Source organism: Drosophila erecta, unplaced genomic scaffold, assembly GCF_003286155.1.
Source record: "Drosophila erecta strain 14021-0224.00,06,07 unplaced genomic scaffold, DereRS2 tig00000021-arrow-pilon, whole genome shotgun sequence".
Lineage (NCBI taxonomy): Eukaryota > Metazoa > Arthropoda > Insecta > Diptera > Drosophilidae > Drosophila > Drosophila erecta.
The window spans coordinates 6335889-6358379 of record NW_020825198.1 but is presented as its reverse complement, the minus strand read 5'-3'; the positions used below and the strand labels follow the sequence as shown (position 1 = coordinate 6358379).

The window sequence follows — 22491 nt, the reverse complement described above, 5'->3', positions numbered from 1 at the left end:
AGTTGCAAGTCCCGACGCAGATGGCCGGGAATCAAAGTGCAAAACTACGTTGGCAAACAACTAATTGGATTAACTTGACACAAAAACGAGAAGGAGTTGCAGCCAGAATGTCGCCAGTGGAAACTTTGTCTTTGGTTACTCCTTCGGACTCCTTGAAAGCGTTGCAAAACCACATGAGTTTTCCTTTCGTCACATACGACATGCGACATGCGAGTTGGCGAGGGAAAGTCGCCTGAGCTCAAACCTAAAAACTGCAAAATGTACAGAAAATTTAATTAAAAAAGGATTTTCGGCCTGTGTGCCAGTTGCTTGGCTTCCTCGTCTTCGCTGAGTTGGCCCCTTTCGATTTTTCCCACATTTTCCTGCTCGAGTCAAATAATTTTTCTTCGCACTCCATTTCTGCCAACAACGCATAAGAAAATTCAATTTATAGTTTGTGTGTGTGGACGTGGCAAATTGCCAAAGACAGACAATGCTATTAATTAATTTGGAAAGCATTTGCCGGGCGGAAGAAGGCGGTAACAATTAAAATGGAACCGGTTAAAGTGCCGTCGGGGTGTTTTTGGAGTCTAAAATGAGATGAAGAGTTGGCCAAAAGTTTGCTTTTGGCCTCCCCATGTGCGAGTTTCCGGTTCAGTTTAGGTACATACATACTCGTATTTATGTGGGCATATGATACTCGTACTTGTTTTCCCTCTATGATTTGTTTGCCTTTGGTCATTAAAACCGTTTTCATGTTTTCACATTTTTCTGTCTTTGGCCGACATTTATGTTAGGTTTTTGCAAGCGCCCAGTTTTAAATAATTTATTAAATGCTTTTTGTTTTGATGTACACAAATAACTTAACAAGCTAAAAGAGGCAGCTTTTCCGGTGCCTAAATGGCGATTATCTGTTAATTTTTTGTGCAATTAGTTAATCAGTTTTAACCGATTATTAAGGCTTAAATGGTAAAATGAAAAACAGGCTTGATTATGGTTTTTTAATGCAAAGCAATGTATCTTGTTCGGTTGAAATCGTATGTGGCACCTATTTTACCATCAGTAAGCTGAAGCGACAATTTAATGTCGCAATATAGATGAATTAATGAACTATAAATTATAGGTGGCAACAGAAATCCGTTTATAATTTGTTATAAGCCATAGTTCTAAAGTCATTTGAGTGCTGGTAATTGTAAACCAAAGTGCATCACCCGCTTGTAACCAACTTAATTCAACTTTATGTCAGATTGGAGCTGAAAAAGCTCCTCAAATAAATCATCTAATATCAAGCACTCTCTTTTCTTTCTGGAAACTCACTTCAATCCTTGCGCTGCTCATTTTTCTCAGTTAAGAACTCGCGTAGAACTCGCAGAAAGGAAAAGCAGCTCGTCGAGTTTTCCCATGCACGCTGATGACTCTCCGAAGAGGCTTTTCTAATTGTCATGCTTCCGCTTGGAGTGCATTGGAAAACCCAGAAAGTAATAAGGAGAGCTGGAGAAAATGGCAAACAAAAAATGGGGAGTTCGGTGTCCCTGTCATTATTTATTATGTTGCTCAAGTCTTTCATTACACAAGCATTTTTGTCTTTCATTTGTTGCCGCTGTGCTGAAAAAAAGCAACAGGGAAACGCGGGAGAATTTCTTATCAGCCTTACCGAGGATGTTGCCACATTCCTTCACTGCTTATTTACAGTTATTCGGTTGCTCATTTTGCCCGCCATTTTTCTTCTTACCCCACACAAAGGCTTAAAAAGATGTATGAACCGGAAGTGTGGCGCCCAAGCAGACTTGCCACATTGGAATAATGCCCATCATTACAAAGTGCGAGGCCCATTTCAAAACACATTGAAGGGAGATAAGTAGGCAGTGATTTCTAATTGGAAATGTATGTGATTTTAAAAATCACTGAAATCACTATAAATCACTTCAACCTTGAATTCGCATAAAGAGGTGGATATTTTGATGGCAGAAGGCCGCCACTCTCATTTTTCAATGCAGACTTTTAGGCACCCTCTCAAAGGAAATTATAAGCCGACTTATTTAATTTAATGGTACGTTTAAGAGTACCCAGAAAACCTCTAGCTGCTTTAGGAACAAACTTAGCTGTTCAGCCTCATTTGAGGGGATAATTACAGATTACCCAAAGTCGACGGCCACCTCGATTTCGTCCTTGTTGTTTCAGTAACCCAAAACTCGCGACTTTCTTCGGTCTCAATCGATAAACAAATGCGGTAAACATCAATGGGCAGCGGAACAGGACCCAGCGGGAAACGCACGACGCCCAAGAGTGCTTGGGCAAACAACCTCGTTGGATGATGAATGGAAGGTCAATTGCCGTGACCCCAGCGCAAAGGAAATAAAACTGGGGCCAGTGGCAGCGCTGACATTTAACGCAAAGCGACGCGGTCCTGTCAATGCCAATGTCCTGGATGAGAGGCCAGGATGTGAGGATGCAGGGTGCAAAAGGAAAGGAATGGAATGGAGCCGGGGCAACTCGAGATCCCGACGAGGAATGCTTATGCGAATGCTTGGGCACAAAAACATACGTGACGGTCCCCAGTTTTGCCACCCAATCTACAGCCGCCCTTTATATTCATGGATGTTCTGCAGTCGAAGAAACTTGACTTCAAATAATGGGCAGGAAAATGTAAGCCGCACTTGAATAATAACCACCATTTTAAATCGGAATATGGCTTAATCACAGCTGCCTAAGTGTATGCAACAATATAGTTTACAACTGAAAGTCATTCATTACCAAGACAACCCTAATATTTCATTGCCACTTTTAGCTATCTATAGATGAGTGATTTCAAACAGCAAAGACATTTATTTCGGAATTATTTTTCCAAGTGTCCTTAAGCGGCGGCAGCGATGTGCACCGCCTGACAGCTGAAGGAAGACGAATAAATGAGAGGTCTGGCATCGGAGAGGCGAAATCCCTCAGCTGGAAAAATGCCTCATCTTGGCCTGACAGTTCGCCGAGTTGCGTCAACTTGTCGTCATATTTTTCAGTCAACTGAAAGTTCTCTATGACTTCCTCGATGGGAGGATGTATGTGTGCTGTGTGTGTAACGAGGCGACAGTGGTCCTAGTTGGGTGTGTGACTGTGTAATTAGGATAATGGTTGCAGTGGCAAACCATTCAATATGATATTTATAGAATGTTCCGCAATCGCTTTGGGTTCTTTTACGATTTGCGGAGCCATTTACCACGACACCTTCATTCTAAATTTATGATTCCATTTGCTGTTTAATCGGGATCTGACACCTTTAGGAAAGTATGCGTATACAGTATCTATAGATCCTTATATAGTATATTATATATAGTATCTCTTAGATGCTAGCGAGCAGGTCTTGCGCTTAAAAATGAAGTACTTCGCTAAGCGCCAGATATTTGCTTTATTTTTCATTTAAGCACCTACCTAACTAAAGTCAAATAGTCAAGGACACCACTGTGCATTATCGTTAGGCGCACAGAAGGGCCCTAAATGTGAATTGTGTGTATCCGGGCACATTGCTTATTGTGTTTATCTGTGTCGGGTTGAATATTCCGGACAATTTTCGACTGACACATTATGTTAATACGCTTGTAGCTTAGCGCTGGCGAATATTGAACTACATATGTACGTATGTATATGTACATGCGGCAGTTATCGTTTTGTATTCAAATCGAGACACGCACACACGTGCCGCGAAAGACGCGCAAAATTTATGCACATTTTGATGACATTTTGAACGCATAACGCAAAATGTCAAATACATAAAAATGAAAAGCCGGTGAAACGAGTAACCAAGTGAAAGAGTAAACCAAATGTCGAAATCATTTCGCATAACACACGCACATACCGAATTCCAACCGAAAGTCCCTTTTCTACAGAGTGAAAAAATATTGTATGTGGTTTTATACTAGCTGTTTCAGCCCTCGAACAGTTCAATTATATTTAAATATTTTTTTGTTTAAAACGGTTTATGAATGTATGTTAGTGTTAATTCAACAATGCTACCCGACTATCAATGATGTGTGTGACTATTTTCTCAGTGTATTAAAATACATATCGAATAACGCGAAGCGGAAATCGATGACGGCCATTTGCCGTAAATTGAGGCATTTTGCTCCAACACTCTTGTAATTGTACCGCTGAAAGATGGAAAGTGACGATGGGGGAAAACGGGTGGGTTGCAGGAAAATGGCTGGGGAAAATGTAGAAAAAAGGGGCGGGGGCAAGGATATCTGCTCTGCGGCTGCGACACATTCAGCCGGCTATTTTTAGCTCGATTTTCATTTAATTTGCTGCCCATGCTGCATAACTAAAAATGGCGAACGGTAGTCAAGCTTCAAGTCCATAGGAGGGTCAGGAAAATCGGGAAAAGCGGGAAAAGTGGAAATAGCGGGAAACCAGGCGGCGGTTTATGTTTTTCAATTACTCTGGCCGCAAAATTTGCAATTTAGATAGCAATTTTTAGGGGCACATTTCAGCGTTTCAGTGTTTCTGTGTATTTTTTCCACGCGCTCCATATTTATTTCATTTTTGTTGGTAGTATCCGTGCAATTTGGCAAATTGTGTGCAGGGGGCAAAAACCACGTATGTGCGTGGCTAATACCAATTTCTAGTCAATTACGCAAAATTTGAATGTTTAAAGAGCCAACGTTTTTTTTTTTTGCATGCTAGCGAACTCAATTTGTTGAGCGCAAAATTTTTTGGGGCCAATTGAAATTTGCAAAATCTCGTTAGCAGTCAACTTTTTGGCTGAAATTTAATTGAGCATAATATGCTGCATGCGGCTAAAATTCTTAGTGAAACACTTTTCAAGTTCAATCATTAATAGCCCATCTGCAAATTTAGACCAGAGACTTGCTAATTAAATTATATATACAAACAGTTATTTTTAATTATTTAAGTGCAATAACGAACCATAAAATGGTTAGTTATGACATTAAATGTACTGATGAACAGATAATAGCCACATCTGTTTCGAATTGAAACTAAATACATTTACCTGCTATTTTTGGCAAATGATAAATAAATTGCATACTCAAACAAATACCTAGTTTGTTAAGCAAATAACAATTTGTTGTACTTTTGTTTACGCATGATAATGCGACAAACAAGAACAGCCAACTTTTCTAATAATTTTAATTGGCATTTAAAATATTTACTATGCAAATTGTGTCGCCATGGGTTGTAGAATTATTTGTCTTTCATCATTCTGCCTTCCTGCCGCTTTTCCTCCGGCTTTCCATATACTCGTACTTTGCACCCCTCTTCGTTATCTGTGTGTGTTCAGGGACTTGGAAAATCCGTGTGCAATGTCAGTTGCAAAGTGGAAGAAGAGGAACTGCGAGTATTTATGTGGGTGCAACGTGGCGTATGATTAATGAAAAAGGGGCTAGGAAAAGCGCATCACTTATACATAGTGCATATGGACAAAGTTGAGAGAGCATTGCCACTGGCAGATAAAGAAATAAGCTAAGGGAAAAGCGAAGATGTGGAGCTGCAAAAAAGAAGCGGATTGCAATAGGAATCGATTAAAAACAAAAGTTGATTGAATTTTCCCTGGCCAAAAGCAGTTATGACGAACAAAGGGAAATTGGACAAAAGGGAAAAGTGGGGAGCAGAAAGTAAAGGAAGTCGAAGATAAAGCAGCAATGCAGTGGCATCCACCATAATAACAATCGGCACCGCCTCCCGAAATGCCAATTTCCACTCCTGCTTCTCTACTCTTTTTTTCGTTTTTGTTTTTGGCTAAAAGGGAAATAAGCAATTTCAGCAAATAAATCGTAAAAAGTAAAAGTAATAAAATCACGAAAATGAGAAAAGAAACCACACACACACATGTGTGCATGAAGAAAATGATGGCAAAATGAAAATACTCGTTGCTATCAAAAACAGACAGCAAACGCAATCGCAATCGAAGCAACTGAGAAGAGCCGGAAAAATTGGGTGACTACGCAAGTGAAGAGGGCGGGAAAATCGGGGGAGAAAAGCCAAGTTAGGAGCGTGAGATAACGCCTAATGTGGTGGAAATGGCGGTGCCAACAGTGGTGCAAAGGTCCTTGATTAAGAAAAGCCAAGAAAATGGGGGGGAAACATCACAAATTAATGAGTAAATGTTGGCACACGAATGCCGAAATCGGAGCAGGTTATGAAAATATTGATTTTGGCTCAGCCATATTACTTGGAAAAGTATTTTCGGTTTGCGAATCAAGGAACATTTTTAAAGGCCTTTCTTGCAATATAAAGAGAGACAAAGAAGCTTATACAAAATGTCGAAACATATAGCCAATTTTCCCCAACCAACTGAATTTGCTGGCAAAGATGTTAGAAAATCACTAGGCCTTACAGCAATTTATATACATAGAAATCATCAAATTGAATTGGTTTGAACACTTGGCCGCATTCGTTCAAACATTTCCCATCAACTTAAGCAGCTCTGGCCTAGCAAATTTCAATATAATTGATTTCTCGCACAGACAAAAGGCATTCCTAAATGAATCTCCCCATTTCTATTGGCAAAAAAGAGAAATGCTAATCAAGCCGGCCAAAACAAACCGAAATTCGAGAGAAAATTGAGTAGGAGACTTATGAAGTCATACACACTTGGAACTTTTCCAGCTATCCTCACAAAAAAAAGAGCACAAAGAGCAGATAAAGAAAATTCCACACACACACTACACACACTCGAAGTTTTCCGAGTTTCCGAGTTTTCCGGCCGCACGAAGGAAATGAGCAAGACATTGAGTCACCTCAGATTGTGGGAGTGTGGAAAAGCAATCAAAATACGGCAGAGACAAAGGCGAAGATAAATAGAGGCAGGCAGACAAGGAAAATATTGCCTTTTCAGTGGCGAGGCAACAGGAGGCATGGGAAACCGCCGTGGAAATAGCTTAGAACCAAAAAACCTTACTTAAAAAACCACTTTTCCAAATATGTATATAAAATGCGTGAAATTTGAAATCAACTTAAGTAACAAAACGAAATGTCCCTTCAAAATCAGCAGAAGCTGCTGTTTCGTTTAGTTTATACATTCTGTTCTAAGGTGTCCAAAAGTAGACTACAATAAAATAGCATCTCGACTTGTAGCCTTTTGCCACCCCATTTTCATTTTTACGAGCCCTCAAATGTGTGCGGCCATAAATTAAATCAAAACATCCAGAATTTGACCTTGAGTGCCCGGGACAGATGAACACATCAAGGATGCACAAAGGGCAAGCAATTTTACGGCGTGCAGTCCATTGGCGGTCAGCTTGGGGCCACGAACCCCGCATATATCCTTTCGTTTTGTGTGTGCGTGTGTGGCTGTCAGGACCTCGGGTGCAATTTCCCTTCGCAACATACACTGCACACTCACTCACATGTTTGTGGGCGGGCAAATAAGCATAACGAGCTGCATTATCCTTGGGGAAAACTGGTTTGGGATGCAGCCTTGCTCTTGCATTACGCATACGCCATGTGACTCACAACGGAAAGCGCGGGGTGCAACTGGGGAAAACTCTTTTGTTGCACCGCCAAATTGAAATAATATGCAGGGGACAGCACATATGAAAAGGAAATGGAAAAGCGAGTGCCGAGCATCAAGAGATGAAAAAAGCATGAGTCAGCAGATGTTATGTATACACTTATCGCAGGATATGGGAGACCAAAGGATTAAGGGCGCTGTGGTCCGTCGCAAAACGGGGGATTTGTGTAAGCGTAGAGATGTTGCTTCATATAAATGAAACAGCTAGTTAAGTATGTTTTAAAATATAGCAGTTATTTATCATTTATGACCATTTCCAGGATGCAACATTTTTTCCCATAATTTTTTGCCCGACAAGCAGCTAAAACAGGTTACCTAATACATTTTCTGTGCATTTATAAAGTAGAATAATGGTAACTTAATGACTAAAACAAGGACGCAGGACATCAACCAGCCGGAGGATTCAGAGGATGGATTCCTGCAAACTGGAGGCCATTGTACACACGTAGGTCACAAGCGACAGTTGCTGCGCTTCTTTTGACTTTTGTTTTGGGTAGCGAGCTTGAAACGAGTTTCCCCTTTGGCAGACCTCCCATCCGCCCTCCTGGGTTTTCCCCATTTTCCCATTTTGCCGGCTGGGGCGGCATCATTAACATTATGTAAGCAACAACAACAACCGGCGACAGCAACAGACGGTAGTGCTTTCACCCTTCCCCTCCCGCCAAACTACACCTGAAGTTGTAATTTATGCTCTGACAAAATGGCGCACACAAAAAACACAGCGAATTGGGGGGTGAAAGTGGGGAAAGAGGGCTCTCACGTAACAACAAATGGGGCTAAAAAGGTGGCCGAAAAGGGGGGCTCATAGTTGGCCTATGTGTTGCACTTGACGGGGTAGCTACTTTTATGTATTTATTTATGTACATTCATATATGTATGTATCTCAGGCGCTTGGCCTTTATGGCCGCATAAATTAAAGCATCAAGCATTGAAATATTTTATCAGGAGAAATAGAAGAAGCTCTCAAGAATAGCAAGACAAGTTGAGAAGTTTCTTGGCTTTTAGAAGAGCTACACTATGTCCTTAATACTAATAATCCGTGAAATAATAGAAGCACTTAGTTTCATAACTCGAAAGTGAGCTTGTCTGAGTATCTTTGTTAACACTTTTCTTATTCATATTCAAACTTCATCTTCATTTGTTAAATAAAGCAAACTGCACATTAATTTTACGACTGCAGCATTTGCCATCCGCATGAAGAATATCTCAGATTTTCAACTTTACATCCATCGCTGATGGCAGCAAAAACTTTAATGGCCGGCCATAAAGGAGGAACCACACCGAATTGTTTGTCCTGCCGCCACAATTCCGAGTGGAAGAAAAAGCCAAAGATACATAAGCAGATGCATGCATTCGCCTAGGTGAAAAGTTTTGAGCAAACTGCATAAACGAAACTTCTTATAAAGTCTATAAAACGTAATGACTCGCGCTACATGCGCGCCCAGAAAAGTATGCAACAAAAGTTCCACTGACTTTGACTTGACAGGATGAAAATCAAGCAAAGCACAGGAGTCTGGGAAATTCCAGCAGGAGAATATTAAGTTTTCCACGTTCCCAGATGGGGGAATTGATTAAAGCCACTGTGGCAGGGAATGAGACGGATTTGGAGCAGGAATTAAATGAAATTGGAAAAGTTGGAGGCGGAACAGGAAAATCTTTAAATCTGATTAAGTTGAGGGTAATTTAGCAAAGTACCAAGCAGTTGCATATGATCTTCTTATTAAAGCTTGCCTAATTAAGTTGGAGCTAATATTTATATAAATTACAAAAACTTTCACAGATAAAAACATATTTACTTGATAGAAATTCAAATGAATTTAATATAATAAATGCGAATGCCATTGCCAATTCGCAAAATGAATGTCAACAGCAATTTGGGCCAGGAGGGCCAAATTATATTGCATTGAATAAATTAAGTTCTTGTTCAAACATTTACTTCCCTATTTGCACAAAAAACAATTACGCTTTTTCTGGATTTATTGACAATTGGAAAGCAAAACTCAATCAATTAAACAATTTTAAAACTATATTTGCGAATATTAATAGTACGGAATTTTGCTCAACTATTTAATTTGTAATAATTTGTAATTGCAAATACTAAATATATTTATTGTAAATAGTAATGCAAATATAGACATGTTTGTCTTGCTAATTGACAACGAGCCCACATTTCTCCTAGGTAAGGTAAACTCATGAATCCTTCATATGAGAATTCAATATCATAGCTTGATTAGAAGTGATATCTTATTTAGTCTCTCATGGATCCCCTCGCTCGTTAGCACATTTCGAGGCTGCACTGTAGCGACCTCCTCCATGTGCACTTATGACGTCAAGTCGAGTCGATTGGGAAGTGTGACTGCACTTGAAAATCGCCCAAGGCGCTCGGCAATGGTTGTTGGCTGATGGTTGAAGGATGAAGGATTTTGTGCAACAAAATGTCAAATCACCGACAACAGGCCACCGATACTAGGACACTTTCACCCACACCGACAAGAGCAAACAGCAAATTTGCAAGCTCCGTCGCGCCAATGTGTTTGTATTGGGTGTATCTGGGTGTGTGTGTGTTTGTGCTGTGGGTGGACGGGGAATTGAAATTGGTTTGCAAAATGGCAGCTATTTATATTTGGCCAGGAGTCGTCTGCACTTGTCCCACTGATTTCTGCCGATTAGAAATTAATCGAATTTTACTGTCAAATCGAAGCGGCTGGCGTTCAGGAAGTTGGCGTTACGTTGCCATGGAAATGCAAAAACAACCAAGCACAGACACGCACGCATACCAAGGCAGATAGGCGGGAGTATCGTGTAAGTTAGGGTGACTCCAAAAAAATTTCGGTTACTTCTGAGGTGTAACATAGCCCTATTTGCAACACATTTTGCTATCAGTTATTTAAGTTCTTGGCTGCAAAAAACAAGTATTCATAAAATATTAAATTTTTCTGGACTCCATTCATTGGATTTCTCTACAAGAACTAAAAGTTACGGACGCAACTAATCAGGGAGTGAAATCTGCACTTTACTCATTGTTGGCCCTTTGAAATTGAGCCACCCTAATGGACACACACACACCCGCACTTTCGCAGACTGACAGACACTGACACTGAATGTTACGCAGTCGGCGGTCTTATAGGCAAAATACCGTAACATTTCGCCCGATTGCTGATAATCTGCATTTATATAAGCTGGGAAAATTCAAAGGGCACCCATTAGAGGTCCTTTGCGATATTTGATTGGCATTACTTAGACTCCTCTCACCTGTTCCACAACTGTCGACATTATGGTTTGTGTTTTATTTAACTAACTGCACTGCTCGATATTTTGCTTCACTGTGTCGTTGGTGCCGTTTGCACTCTTCGTTTCAAAAAAGGATTTAAAAATTTATTTTTTAAAACCGCACCGCATTTTGGTTGTGTTTTTTTTTCTTTTGCCTTGATTTTACAATTGTACGAGCTTGGGAGAAAGTTCTTAAGCTTTGAACGCGCAACGAATCCGACGAGTTGCTGCTGCTGAAATCAACTAAAAATCCTTTTTTTGGCGAGCAGGATACTCACGGATTTTTATCCTTGCTTAAGCTCAGTGTGACCGCACGGCTGTTGGAAATGTACTGGAATATACCGATTGGAAAATAGGTGGAACACTCCGATATTTTGGCTTGCAGCTGTGCTCTTGTTGGTCTATGTTAAATAACAGTCATGTTAATTTCGCTGCTTGAATATAAGTAAAATATATTTAATGAACATACCATTTTACACGCAATACGCCCAATATAAATAGTGAAGTTTTCTTACTGTGCGGAATGGTGAATGCTGAATATATACAATTATTTGCCGGACCGTATGTTTGAGCAAACCAGGAACGGTCACTCTAAAACAGTTTTTCAGTGCGACTCGCACGTTTTCCTTGTAAATAAATAAATAATATATTAAATCAAAGATGTTCCGCCTGCAGCAGTCGCAACCCGATCCCGCCGAGGAGCAAAAGCGCGTTGCTTCCGAAGTCCGCTTCAATTTCATCCTATTTGGAACCATAATAGCCGCTGTGCGCTTGGGTATGTGAAATTCTTATGTAAAGTCGTTCTATCGCTAATATTTGATATTTGTTTTTCATGTGTAAATAGCTCCCGTGGTCCTGAATCATTTAAATACGGCATAGAAATAAAGTTAACTATTAAAAGGATGATCAAAGATGACAAGTAGCAGTTTACTTAAGTGAACACGTTATCAATTACCTAGTTGTTCAAAAAATTGTAGCAAAATCCTATGTAACTGGCACGCGAAATGCATTTATCTAAAAGCACTTTCACCCATTTGATTGTGTATACAATTTAAATAGTAATTTTTAATGTTTGGTAACTCTCGAGCAGATGGAAGTGAATAAAAAACAAGAAACAAGGATTTTCATTTTTGTAAATACTTACTGACTTTATAAACGTATGAGCATATGAATCTTTAAGCTGGCTATGTCTATCTAGGGTTAAAATGCAAATAAAACCCTAGCAAAAACCATATTTTTGTCAATAATCGCTGTTTAAATAATTTTGACAAGCTCGCGCAATCGATATATCGATATCGCACACCCACTGGCCGCCAGAGCTGGCACATCTAGTTAAAATCGCTGTACTGTTCCACCCACGCCAGTCAAATCTGGCGGGCAACAAGCTGAGCGGCCACCACTGCCTGTGTATAAACAGTTGGCAAGAAACGAAGTCGAAAAACAGAAGTTTTGCTTGAAATGGCACCGTAAAAACCCATTAATGCTACTTCCATTGTTGTACAACCGAGTCTGAATATATACATATATAGAATATTAGCAGATAACAGGCGGAGTGACGAAAAAACAGCGAAACCCACGGAACATATTGATACATATGGACGTAGACTTCAAGATAACGAAAAAAGTAAGTTGCCGCGTCGCGTTTTTCATATATTTACCTTCCACTACCTGTGTCTTTGTTCTCAGGCATTTCCGATAATATATAATGGTGGCGGCCAAGTACGAGCGGCTAAATACCAGTGGCGAGGCGGGTGGTAACGGAAATGGAAATGCCAGCGATGCAGAAGACGAGGAGATCGAACTCCGTTTGGCACAGCAGACAAAGCTGAGCAATGGCCATCGGTTGCGGCAGAGCAACTTCAAGTACGCCAGCGGAACGTCCGTATCCGGAGAGACACCGGGCAGCAGCGAAACGGCCACGTTGGCCCAGGAGAGCATGATGATGCAGATGGCCGTGGGAACGCTGGCCATTATCTTATTGTATCTGGCGCTATCCATAACGCTGACATTCTACCAAACGTACATTAACCGGCTGATGCCCTTTCCCCTGACCATCGTGACCTATCACCTGGTTGTGAAGTTCCTTCTGGCGGCCGCGGCGCGCAAAATCTACAGGATCCGAGTAGGCCGGTCGCGGGTTCAGTTGGATTGGAGGCTCGCCCTCAGGAAAATGGCACCAACGGGTGTTGCCAGTGCCATCGACATTGGATTCTCCAACTGGGGCCTGGCTCTGGTACCCATTTCCCTCTACACCATGACCAAGTCCTCGACCATCGTCTTCATCCTGCTATTCGCCATCGCTTTTGGACTGGAGAAGAAGGTGAGGCAATTTGCTATCCAATTACTACAGACTGAAATAGGGAACTTACACGTTAACAAGTTTTCTTGAGTGTTATCTATTTACTTGTATAAGAAGGTGCCAAAATGTTAACAACTTTTTAAGCTTCTTATCTTATTTTAATTCGATATGGTAGGGGAACACATTGATTTAGACACTAAAAGGTTTAGGACGAATTATATATCTCAATCTTTTACTGGTTCTCAGTATTTCTATTGATAGCCTCCTCTTTGAGAAACCAAATCACTTAAAATGTACCTAAAAAAATCACTTGATTATTTTCCAACAAAACACCAAAAGGAATAGATAAATAACATTATCTCGGATATTATTTTTGTAGTCCACAAATGTTGCATTATTATCAGTTAATTGAGGGCAATCCATATACCTGGTAATTTTACTTGTAGATAAGCAATTTGGCATATTTACACACATGCGACTATGTTTGTATTGACTTTAGAGCAGATGCCTATCAGTTAGACAATAAAAAATTAAGTAAAAATAGCAACAAACTGGTTTGATATGTGTTAAGTAATTAAAAGTTGCTAGTCTAGTTTCTTTAATATAGATCTTAATTGCTTTAACTCTAGAAGTGAAAACGAAATTTCAAATATTTATCTTTCTTTGTGTCAAAACGGCCAATTATGGTTGTGCATTAATGGCATTTTATACTTTCAGAGCTGGTCTCTGGTCTCGATTGTGGGCCTGATAGGCACTGGCCTTCTGATGTTCACTTACAAGTCAACGGACTTTAATGCCCTAGGCTTCTTCTTCATCCTTTTCGCCTCATTGAGCAGCGGACTGCGATGGAGTTTTGCGCAGTTCATAATGCAGAAATCGAAACTGGGCTTGCACAATCCCATCGACATGATATATTATATGCAGCCGTGGATGGTTGCCTCACTGGTGCCCCTCGTAATTGGAATCGAAGGTTGGCTTGTAGCTTACTGTGCAAAAATGAACATCTAATTATACCCAATCTTCTCCAGGTGCCCGCCTCATCGCGGTGATAGAAAATCTGCCCGACCACACCTCAAATGAGATAACTTTGGCCATTGCGAGGATAACAGCGGGAGCTTTGCTGGCATTTTTCATGGAGTTCAGTGAGTTCCTGGTGCTGTGCAAGACCTCCAGTCTGACGCTCTCGATAGCCGGGATATTTAAGGATATCTGCCAGTTGGCATTAGCTGTGACCATCAGGAACGACCACCTGAGTGTTATCAACTCCATTGGCTTGGCCATTTGCCTGGCGGGTATCTTTTGCCACCTCCTGCATAAGTACAACAATATGAAGGAGATGCAAAAACAGCAGGAGTTGCAGCTTGATAACGACCAGGAGGAGTCGAACCCAGGAGAGTACAAATTCAACGAGGGCAGTGCCATTGTGGGTGTCCATGTGAAATCGCACTCCACGCTGACGGTGCCATTGCTGGAGCAAACGGATTCGGAGGACGAGTCTGGTCCAAGCAACAAACAGAACGCCTCCGATGTGATCTTCGACGTGCTGAAACGACGCGACATGCAGCGATGAAAGCCAATCCTTGTACAGATGTCCTGTAAATGTTGTAAATTCAAACTACTTTTATGTTTGCCAGCAAATTTGTCCACGAAACTACTTACCACGCTGGGATGGCAATGCAGGTCTAATTAAGTTAGTTAGTTTGACACTCTTCATTCCTTCCGACATCGATTCCCCGACTTCCTCGATGCATTCCCGCCTTGTGCATTTAGGAGCTAGGCTAGATATATGAGACGTCATCAAATTGAAGTGTGGGTGCTATCCCCTAATGAGTAGCACTCATCTTCATGTTGATTTGATTCTAACGACACGAAATCGTAGGGACAAACGGTAATCTTTGGACAAACAATTAATGTTTCTGTGCGCAGGAAACAATTAACGGAATTGAATCCTTAAAAATCTAAATTATCTGATCTTTTTGGATTTGTGAAGCTAAAGATGTATGGATAACTGTCCAAAGTTTACTTGAGTTCTGAAATATATCTCGTTTCTTTTTGTAAAAATGCAATCTTAAGTCTTACAATATATGTAAAAATAAGAAAGCCTTAATGACCTTTTTATTGTTCCTTAACTGGCACCTTTCAATTGGCAATCCAAATTTAATTGAAAACCCTTTTAATTATAAGAAATTTTGAATTTGAAAGCTCCGAAAATGTCTGATTAAATTAAACAAGGGCCATTGTTTTTTTTTAGCAAATTATTAATAATGTCTTTGTTGTTTTTAGTTGATAATGCATCATTTTGTTGAGTTTTGGACATTTTGTATTCATAAGTTTATAAGATAATTTCAAATATATATTAAATACATATATATAAAGCATAACATCACGATTATTATATGGGTGAGGTTCAACTCAATTGAACAATACCATATCTACGTTATTGATGTCATTTCACCTTTAAACTACTTGGATTTCCTCCAAGTGGAAATAGCTTTACTTTTTCATGTGTTACTAATTATTCGGATCACTTTCCACTTTGGCGTGTTTCAATGGGTGGAGGTTTTCAGGGTCGTCTTCAAAGCGCGGCCGCTTCAAATGGGTTTGCTCCTTGGGAAGGAAATTAGTGGAATGTGGAGGAGGATCCTGCAGCTGCACGGTGATAATGTTGTAGGTCTCTACTGTGACCACTTCATCGGAGACCACCAAGTTGGTGTTTTCAGTGAACGACTCCTCAAATCCAGAATCGGGGCTGGCTAAATTCTGGTTGATCTGAACGGAGGGACAGTCGTAATCGGGCTGAATAATCTGGTAATAATGATAGTCGGTCAAGACGTTCATGTAGGGCTCGACATGAGCCTCGGTGTAAGAGGTCAGCCCAACGAGGTACTGCGACCAGCACCTGACCCCGCTGACCTGGCGCACTGCAGCAATGCAGGCGGCAGCCAAAAGGGATGGCAGATCATTGGCAAATCTGGAAACTGAATGAGTGTTCTTTGGTATCACGTTCTTTTCCTGGCAATTCCATACTCACTGTGCAATGTGTAATCCGCCATGCGAAGCAGCAATTGAGCCAATATAGACAGCATCTCTTCGAAGCTTATATATCGCTGATATGGCTGAATGTAGTGGTTCCTCTCGCTCTCATCCAGCATCTCGGTATAGTTTTTGAAATCGGAGCGAGTGAGAAAACTGCAGGCGAACAGCTCCACAAAACTGGCAGTTGTGGGACGCACCAGCTCGAAGTTGAGGAAGCACAGGATCTTCCTTTCCACAGCCTTGTACTCGAAAGCCGTATAGGCGTTCTTGACCATTCTGTTCATTTCGCTATAGTGCGGAATAAACGCATCGGTGTTTTCGATCTGCGCTGCTATATGAAGACAGGTGATGGCCACCAGCAACAGCTTGTCCGGACGGATTTTGTAGTGATCAACAAAGCGATCCATATAGTAAACGGCTGGAATCAAACGAATAATAGATAAGTTACAATGAGTTGTACATGAAGCGAGGCCCCACTGTAACATGCTCACCCAGGTGCAGAGCACAGCGACTGAGCTTGTGGGCACGGGTCACCAGTTTGAGCAACTGCAGCATCCTCTGGCGCTCGCTCAATTGCGGCGAAAGGAAAAACATCGGCTTCCGGCGGAGTTCCTGCTCCCTCATGGTCAAAAATATATCCCGGGCGTAGTCGCTGAGCCAATGCGTCTTAGCCAGGCGCTATAAATTGATATTTAACGAAATAAGTAAAGTTTGGCACGCAAAAGTTAAGCACATGTCCGTTTACCTCGACATCTGCTTGCCGGGAATTCTTCTTCAATTTGTGGTCAACGACGAAGATGTTCTGCTCGGCAGCCACATTCTGCTCCATTATATCGAAATATCCAGCAGATATTCAATGTCCCAAATTACGGATTTAAAGGCAACAAACTTTACGGCGGAATAAGCAAAACAAATGGAGGCGAAAACAAAAGGAGCGCAAACATGGCGGTATAACGGCTCTGGCCAGTGCTACCACACTGCGAAACTCAGTCAGCCCCGTTGCCAGACTGCTGAAAGTGGGGTACAGCCCATTAAGCCATATCTGCACTTGGGAAATTTACCACTTTGACGAAAAATTCAAAGATTAGAATTGAGCTTTTTATTTTGACCATAACAAGTGGTTTCCTAACAATTAAAACGAAATAAACTGTCATATTTTCTTAGTTCAAAGCAAGGTATTTGGATTAGTTAGCCGTCTGTAGTAGCTCCTTGCATAGCGGACATACAGAATATAATTTCTAGTAGTTAAGTTAAGGCACGAATGTTTCCGAGCGAACAGGGTCCTCATCTTCCTGATTCACCACCGATTGAGGCAGATCACAGCCAAAGTAAGCGTTATTGTTGGCACAGAACAGGATGAGTTGGCGCCAGCATTCGTCGACGGCTAGAAGATGGGGATTCCCAAAGATGATCATCATGGCACGTGCTCGGGAAATGGCCACGTTCATTCGCTTGCTGCAACGCACGAAACCCAAGGATAACCGGGCATCCATGCGCAGGATCGCTTCCGATGAACGCACCGTGGAAATAAGCATAATGTCACGTTCCTGCAAATTACAAACGTTAGGTGTATAGGCAACATTGATTAGAATTCCACCCACCTGCCCCTGAAACTCCTCGACGGAACCAATTTTCGGCATAACCACATCGGTGCCAATGAACATATTCCGCAGCATCTTCACCTGCTTCATATACGGCGTGAGTATACCGATCTGGTCGGCAGTCACATTGGCACGGTACAGGGCGATGGTCATCAGGAACACCTCCTTGACCTCTTGGGGATTGTACCAAGAAGGGGAATCGTTCTCTTGCCTGTTTTCTCCAGTGATTCCATAAAAGAACGTGCCATGAGCTCGAGGCATATCTTTTTCGGGCTCAAATACACACCGCACTGAACTTAGTAAGCGAGACTCCCTAGAATCCTTTTCGGAAACCACTGGGATCAGTTCGTCATCGTAGAATAGTTTGCTATAAATGCTCATGATCGACGGTAATGCTCGGTAATTGTACAATAATTTGGTCAGCACTGCTGGATTGTAGCCTGAGCTTTCGGGATATCTCTGAAGATCCCTTCGATATGGCGAGCGCTCCAGCAATCTCTCCATAAAGGATGTGGAAAGTCCTCTTTCCGCTGCAAAACGATTGGTGACAATAGACTGCAGCTGGCGAGGATCACCTGACAAAACAACTTGACAGCGTTTCTTCGTTAGCATTACAGTGGGTATCATTGTGTCTGGTTCAGTGGATTGACCTGCCTCATCGAAAAGTGCGTGGGTAAAATGACCCGGTGGAAAACCCATTTGTAAAAAGTTTCCCAAAGTAGAGCAGGTGGAGATGGTAATTCGATGAGTGCCCATAAACTTAGCTTGGCAGCGAAGCTTTAATCCCGATTCCGTGACCACCATCTAATAGCAAAATAGCCAAGATTATTTGGTGCCCAATCAAAGAATACATATTTATACTCACTTTGTCCTCGCAGGAGCCCACAGCACCGACATCAGTTGTGGCGCAGTAGCTCATCAATTCTGGAGGAATCAAGTCTCTCTCCACTTGATTTTGCGACACGAGGCGTATAAAGTCGCCCTGGAGCAGAGCTTTGCTATCAATGAGCCTCTTTGTCACCAAATCCGCTGAGCTGTTTGATGGTGTTCCCACCAAGATTCGGGCACTAGGCAGATTCCTAACCAACTGGAGTATTGTCTCCACCAGGGTCACCGTTTTTCCAGTGCCCGGAGGCCCAAAGATCACATAGGGAATGTTCTGTGCCTCACCGCGCAGGATATTGAAAACAGCTCGTTTTTGGATCGAATTAAGCGACTGATTATACCACGGTAATATCGAATCATACAGGTACATGTCATCACCCTTCATATGGACATCCAGCTGGGGATTTTCACGCTTAGTTACCTTACTGGGAAACAGGAAATCCTCGCCCATTACTCTAACAATTGTGGAGATGGCATGGTGCTGCTTGCGAAAGCAGTAGCGCGAGAAATAGAACTCTAGTCGATAATCCTCGCCATTGTATTTCTCCTGGAAACTGGAGTGGAATTTTAGTAGTACGCGATTGAAGAGCACCTTATGGATAATGCCCTCGTAGGACTTGTTGCTCCGGGAATCAGGATCCGCCCAGGGATTAATGGCTCGCACTGTATCGCCCACGACCAGCGAGGGACGACGCTCGGCTAGATTCTCGATCTGCAGCGCAAGGAACTCTCCGTCACGCAGAAAATGTGCTCGGTCCCTGTCGTAGTTGCGGAAGTTCACGAAGCACTCAATCTCCTCGAGGTGTAGGAACAAGCTGAAACGCTGCATATAGTTATTAACGCTAAGAGGTTCCTTGAGGCATGAATAGTGCTGCTCGATGGCATCGAACATTTCTTGTCGCCGTTCGATGGTCAAATACATTTGACGCAACTTCTCGGGCACCTTAAAGAAACCATAATAAGCAATCATATAATTTTGTAAGCACTCCTTGTAAACACTCCTTACTTCAAAGGAACCCAAGCGCAGGGCAACAAATCTGCGCTTGGTAACAACGTGTTGTCCTGGGATCACATCCATCTTGTTGCCCCAAACTTGATTGGCATAGAATCGTGACCTCTGGTGGACGTTACGTCCCGGAGCCATCAGAGTTTCAGCTGCTATCATACGTTTCTCAGCTTCAGCGGCTTCCTCCTTTGTTTTGCACACGATCACCGTGAAGACGCGTCTCACCTTAAATCGATCGAAATTCAGCTCGAAGTTTTCGGTTGCTTCCCCAAGAAACTTCGTGTGGATCTCAAAATTCATTGTTATTTCGCAGCCGCTGCCTATATCCATGGATTTGAGAGGCGTCACCACGCTCAACTGGGACTCACTGTCATTGCAGACGGAAATGCTCTCCAGGCGCAAAGTGCGACTTAGATTGTTTGTCAGTTTTAGAGATACACTCTGTTTTTGCCAGAGTTCTGTGGTGATGAAGCGATTTACACCAGTCACCGTCACCGCGTGTCCACTGCTGGAAGATCCCAAACTGCCCTGCTGGATCACCTTGGTTGCCCCAAAATTTTTCTCCAACGGAGTAATCTTAATGGCGCGTCTCGTAAACTTGGACTGGGGGATTAGAACACATTTATTAAGAGAAAAAATGAAAGTTTAATTTGCCTCCTCTATAACTTACATACTGGCACTCTATGAGATCGGCGAGCACAAAGTCGCCCAGATGAAGATCAGTGCCGCTGGGCACGTCCGCTTTTAAAACGTAGGTTCCCGGACCCAGCACAACTAGATCTGTATATACGCGCTCCACAATGCACTTTTCACCATCTTCAATGCGCGTGGGGAACATCTTGGTCACCTCCAGGATTTCTCCCTGTTTGTCCACAAAACCGTCATCCAGCTGAATGTTGCACTCTAGGCGCACTCGATCTCCATTAGCTGGGATGAAGTCCATCTCGATATTGTCTAGCTCGACTGTAAGGTGTCCGTACTCCGTTTCCACGTCTATGGAAGATGCCAGACGCTGGCTAATCAGACCCAAAACGCTCCTTGTTTCGGTGTTAAAGTAGGTGGGCTTTTCGTTTTTTAGGTTATCCAAAGCTTTATCAATCTGACAGCGATTGGGATTGTAAAGGCATTAAGCGTTGGCTTTAAAAGAATGACTAATATAACTACTACCGATGAGCCCACCTGATTTTGGTTTGTATCCTCCCAGCAGTGCTCAAGGATACGGGACACCTTGACCACCCGCAAGGTTTCCCCCGTCTTAAAAGTCAAGTATTCCACTACACAGCCGACGTGTAGCTCCAAAAAGATTTCCCCTGCCACCTTGCTTTCGAAGAAAACGTCCTTGTCGATGACTCCACCATCGCAGGCTAGACTGGTGATCACTCCCTTTCTGGCGGTGCAGGAACCTTCCTTATTGATGTCTATTTCCGAAAGACCCTGCGTTAGCTGACCGATCTTGTTATTTAAAATCGCATCCATTTCGTATGGATTCGCCTTAAGCTGATGATCCAACTTCTCCTCCATTAGTTTTTGATCTAAAAAGCGACTCTCCCGATCCAAGCATTCCAAGATATCCTCCCGGTCACGATCCGGGTCGGTGAAAAACTTGCGAACGAATGTGAACATTTTTGACAGGGGTCTTGCGATGGATGCTCTGGGGTTTCTACTGCGCTGCTTTCTTGTCGAGACTCTCGTACATCCAGTCGGTTTCGCTGAGGTAGCCCAATTCCTTGCGCAGATTCTGCAGACGCTTCAAGTGGGTCTCCGTCGTCTCCGCCGCCTTCCCGCCCTCGGCTTCGGTCTGCGATTCCGCCTTGTCAGCTCCGATCTCGGATTTCTTAGCCTGAAAATTGGAACAATCATTTTTGAAAACATTTCAGAGCGACAAAGTTGCGTTAAATGAAACCGAAGTATTAAGTAACCTATAATTTTTATTTAATAATTATTTATTAAAAATAATATAGAATACCAATAAAAAATAAAAAAAAATATTTAAATTATATTAATATATTTAAGCTAAATATATGTACACATTTTCAGTATGTTTTGAGGAAGGGAACATACAAGTCGACCCTGAAAAAAATGTGCGCTTCAAATTTTTACGAGTGCGACTGGAAACTGTATATTTTGTACATATGTATGTACATTAGAAATTTTGAACTGAAACACTAAAAGAAACACTGAGTAGAGTGGATACACTGCACCAATTGAATAAATTTACTGCAATATGATATTCCTGGTTTATGTTGTCATCTTAATAAATAATGTTATTAAACAGCAACGGAAAATTTAAAACTACCAGTTAGGTTTTTGTAATTCAATAGTATTTTGTTTTTCAGTGTAGCTAGTAAAAAAATACTGTAAATGCGCAACAGTTTGAATGGAAGGCAAGCAACCACAAGTTTCACGACAAGAGACACCAATAGTTTTACAGTTATCCCTGCGCTGATTTCATCTCTTTCTTTCCCACACAAATACAACAACTTCTTACCTCTGCTTCTCCGGATTCTACAGGAATACTGGTGGCCGTAGCGCTCGTGGATGCTTCTTCTTTGATGGTAATACTTCCGGATGCTTCGCTGGACATTGTCCAATCCTCAAATTTCCTTCGATATCGAGCTGTGGATCCAAAATTGGAGTTCCTTACCGGCTTTTTGGAAATTTACATCCGGATTTGCACTGATTGCTTGTACTCACGTAAATTACTAATGCTGTTGAGTTAGTGGATGCACTGCGCGATAGGTCTTGGGTATTCAGGAGATAAATAGTCGTAGTTTTCGAAAAAACTCGCGATCAAAATTTCGAGCATAAAGCGTTTAGGTGAACTTTTAAGTGTGACCGCATTTAGCGAGGTAGAAAATACCCAATGCTGTAGCCAGTGGTATTTTTTAGTGTCATTTTT

The 22491-nt window shown here is 41.9% G+C and overlaps 6 protein-coding genes across 7 annotated transcripts in view; 2 read left to right on the top strand and 4 right to left on the bottom strand.

The window, feature by feature from the left end:
- The window catches only part of LOC6546254, a 40034-nt gene extending 28932 nt beyond the window's left edge, over nucleotides 1-11102 (bottom strand). For both annotated transcript variants that reach the window (XM_015158320.2, XM_026976464.1), the window contains exon 1: nucleotides 10748-11102. In XM_015158320.2, coding sequence (XP_015013806.2) covers nucleotides 10748-10768 — 21 coding nt within the window. In that variant the 5' untranslated portion in view covers nucleotides 10769-11102. The remainder of the gene's footprint in view (nucleotides 1-10747) is intronic.
- Nucleotides 11103-11315: 213 nt separating this feature from the next.
- On the top strand, nucleotides 11316-11884 carry LOC6546269. Its single transcript, XM_001971729.3, has 2 exons — nucleotides 11316-11540; nucleotides 11610-11884. Exons 1-2 carry the CDS (start codon nucleotides 11426-11428, stop codon nucleotides 11642-11644), a joined length of 150 nt encoding a protein of 49 aa, XP_001971765.1. The 5' UTR covers nucleotides 11316-11425; the 3' UTR covers nucleotides 11645-11884.
- A 76-nt stretch (nucleotides 11885-11960) lies between these two features.
- LOC6546268 (solute carrier family 35 member C2) lies at nucleotides 11961-15441 on the top strand. The gene is made up of 4 exons (XM_001971728.3): nucleotides 11961-12389; nucleotides 12452-13085; nucleotides 13782-14034; nucleotides 14093-15441. Exons 2-4 carry the CDS (start codon nucleotides 12471-12473, stop codon nucleotides 14632-14634), a joined length of 1410 nt encoding a protein of 469 aa, XP_001971764.1. The 5' UTR covers nucleotides 11961-12389; nucleotides 12452-12470; the 3' UTR covers nucleotides 14635-15441.
- On the bottom strand, nucleotides 15369-17075 carry LOC6546266 (cyclin-J). The gene is made up of 4 exons (XM_015158318.2): nucleotides 16846-17075; nucleotides 16592-16778; nucleotides 16096-16518; nucleotides 15369-16042 (listed from the first exon to the last, which is right to left on the bottom strand). The coding sequence occupies exons 1-4, from the start codon at nucleotides 16927-16929 to the stop codon at nucleotides 15576-15578; spliced, it is 1161 nt and encodes a 386-aa protein (XP_015013804.1). The 5' UTR covers nucleotides 16930-17075; the 3' UTR covers nucleotides 15369-15575.
- A 125-nt stretch (nucleotides 17076-17200) lies between these two features.
- LOC6546265 (probable RNA helicase armi) lies at nucleotides 17201-21315 on the bottom strand. The gene is made up of 6 exons (XM_001971725.3): nucleotides 20772-21315; nucleotides 20263-20691; nucleotides 19593-20195; nucleotides 18567-19529; nucleotides 17702-18505; nucleotides 17201-17647 (listed from the first exon to the last, which is right to left on the bottom strand). The coding sequence occupies exons 1-6, from the start codon at nucleotides 21213-21215 to the stop codon at nucleotides 17351-17353; spliced, it is 3540 nt and encodes a 1179-aa protein (XP_001971761.2). The 5' UTR covers nucleotides 21216-21315; the 3' UTR covers nucleotides 17201-17350.
- LOC26526108 lies at nucleotides 21241-22464 on the bottom strand. The gene is made up of 3 exons (XM_015158732.2): nucleotides 22287-22464; nucleotides 22081-22208; nucleotides 21241-21432 (listed from the first exon to the last, which is right to left on the bottom strand). The coding sequence occupies exons 2-3, from the start codon at nucleotides 22174-22176 to the stop codon at nucleotides 21253-21255; spliced, it is 276 nt and encodes a 91-aa protein (XP_015014218.1). The 5' UTR covers nucleotides 22177-22208; nucleotides 22287-22464; the 3' UTR covers nucleotides 21241-21252.
- Between the last annotated feature and the right edge of the window lie 27 nt (nucleotides 22465-22491).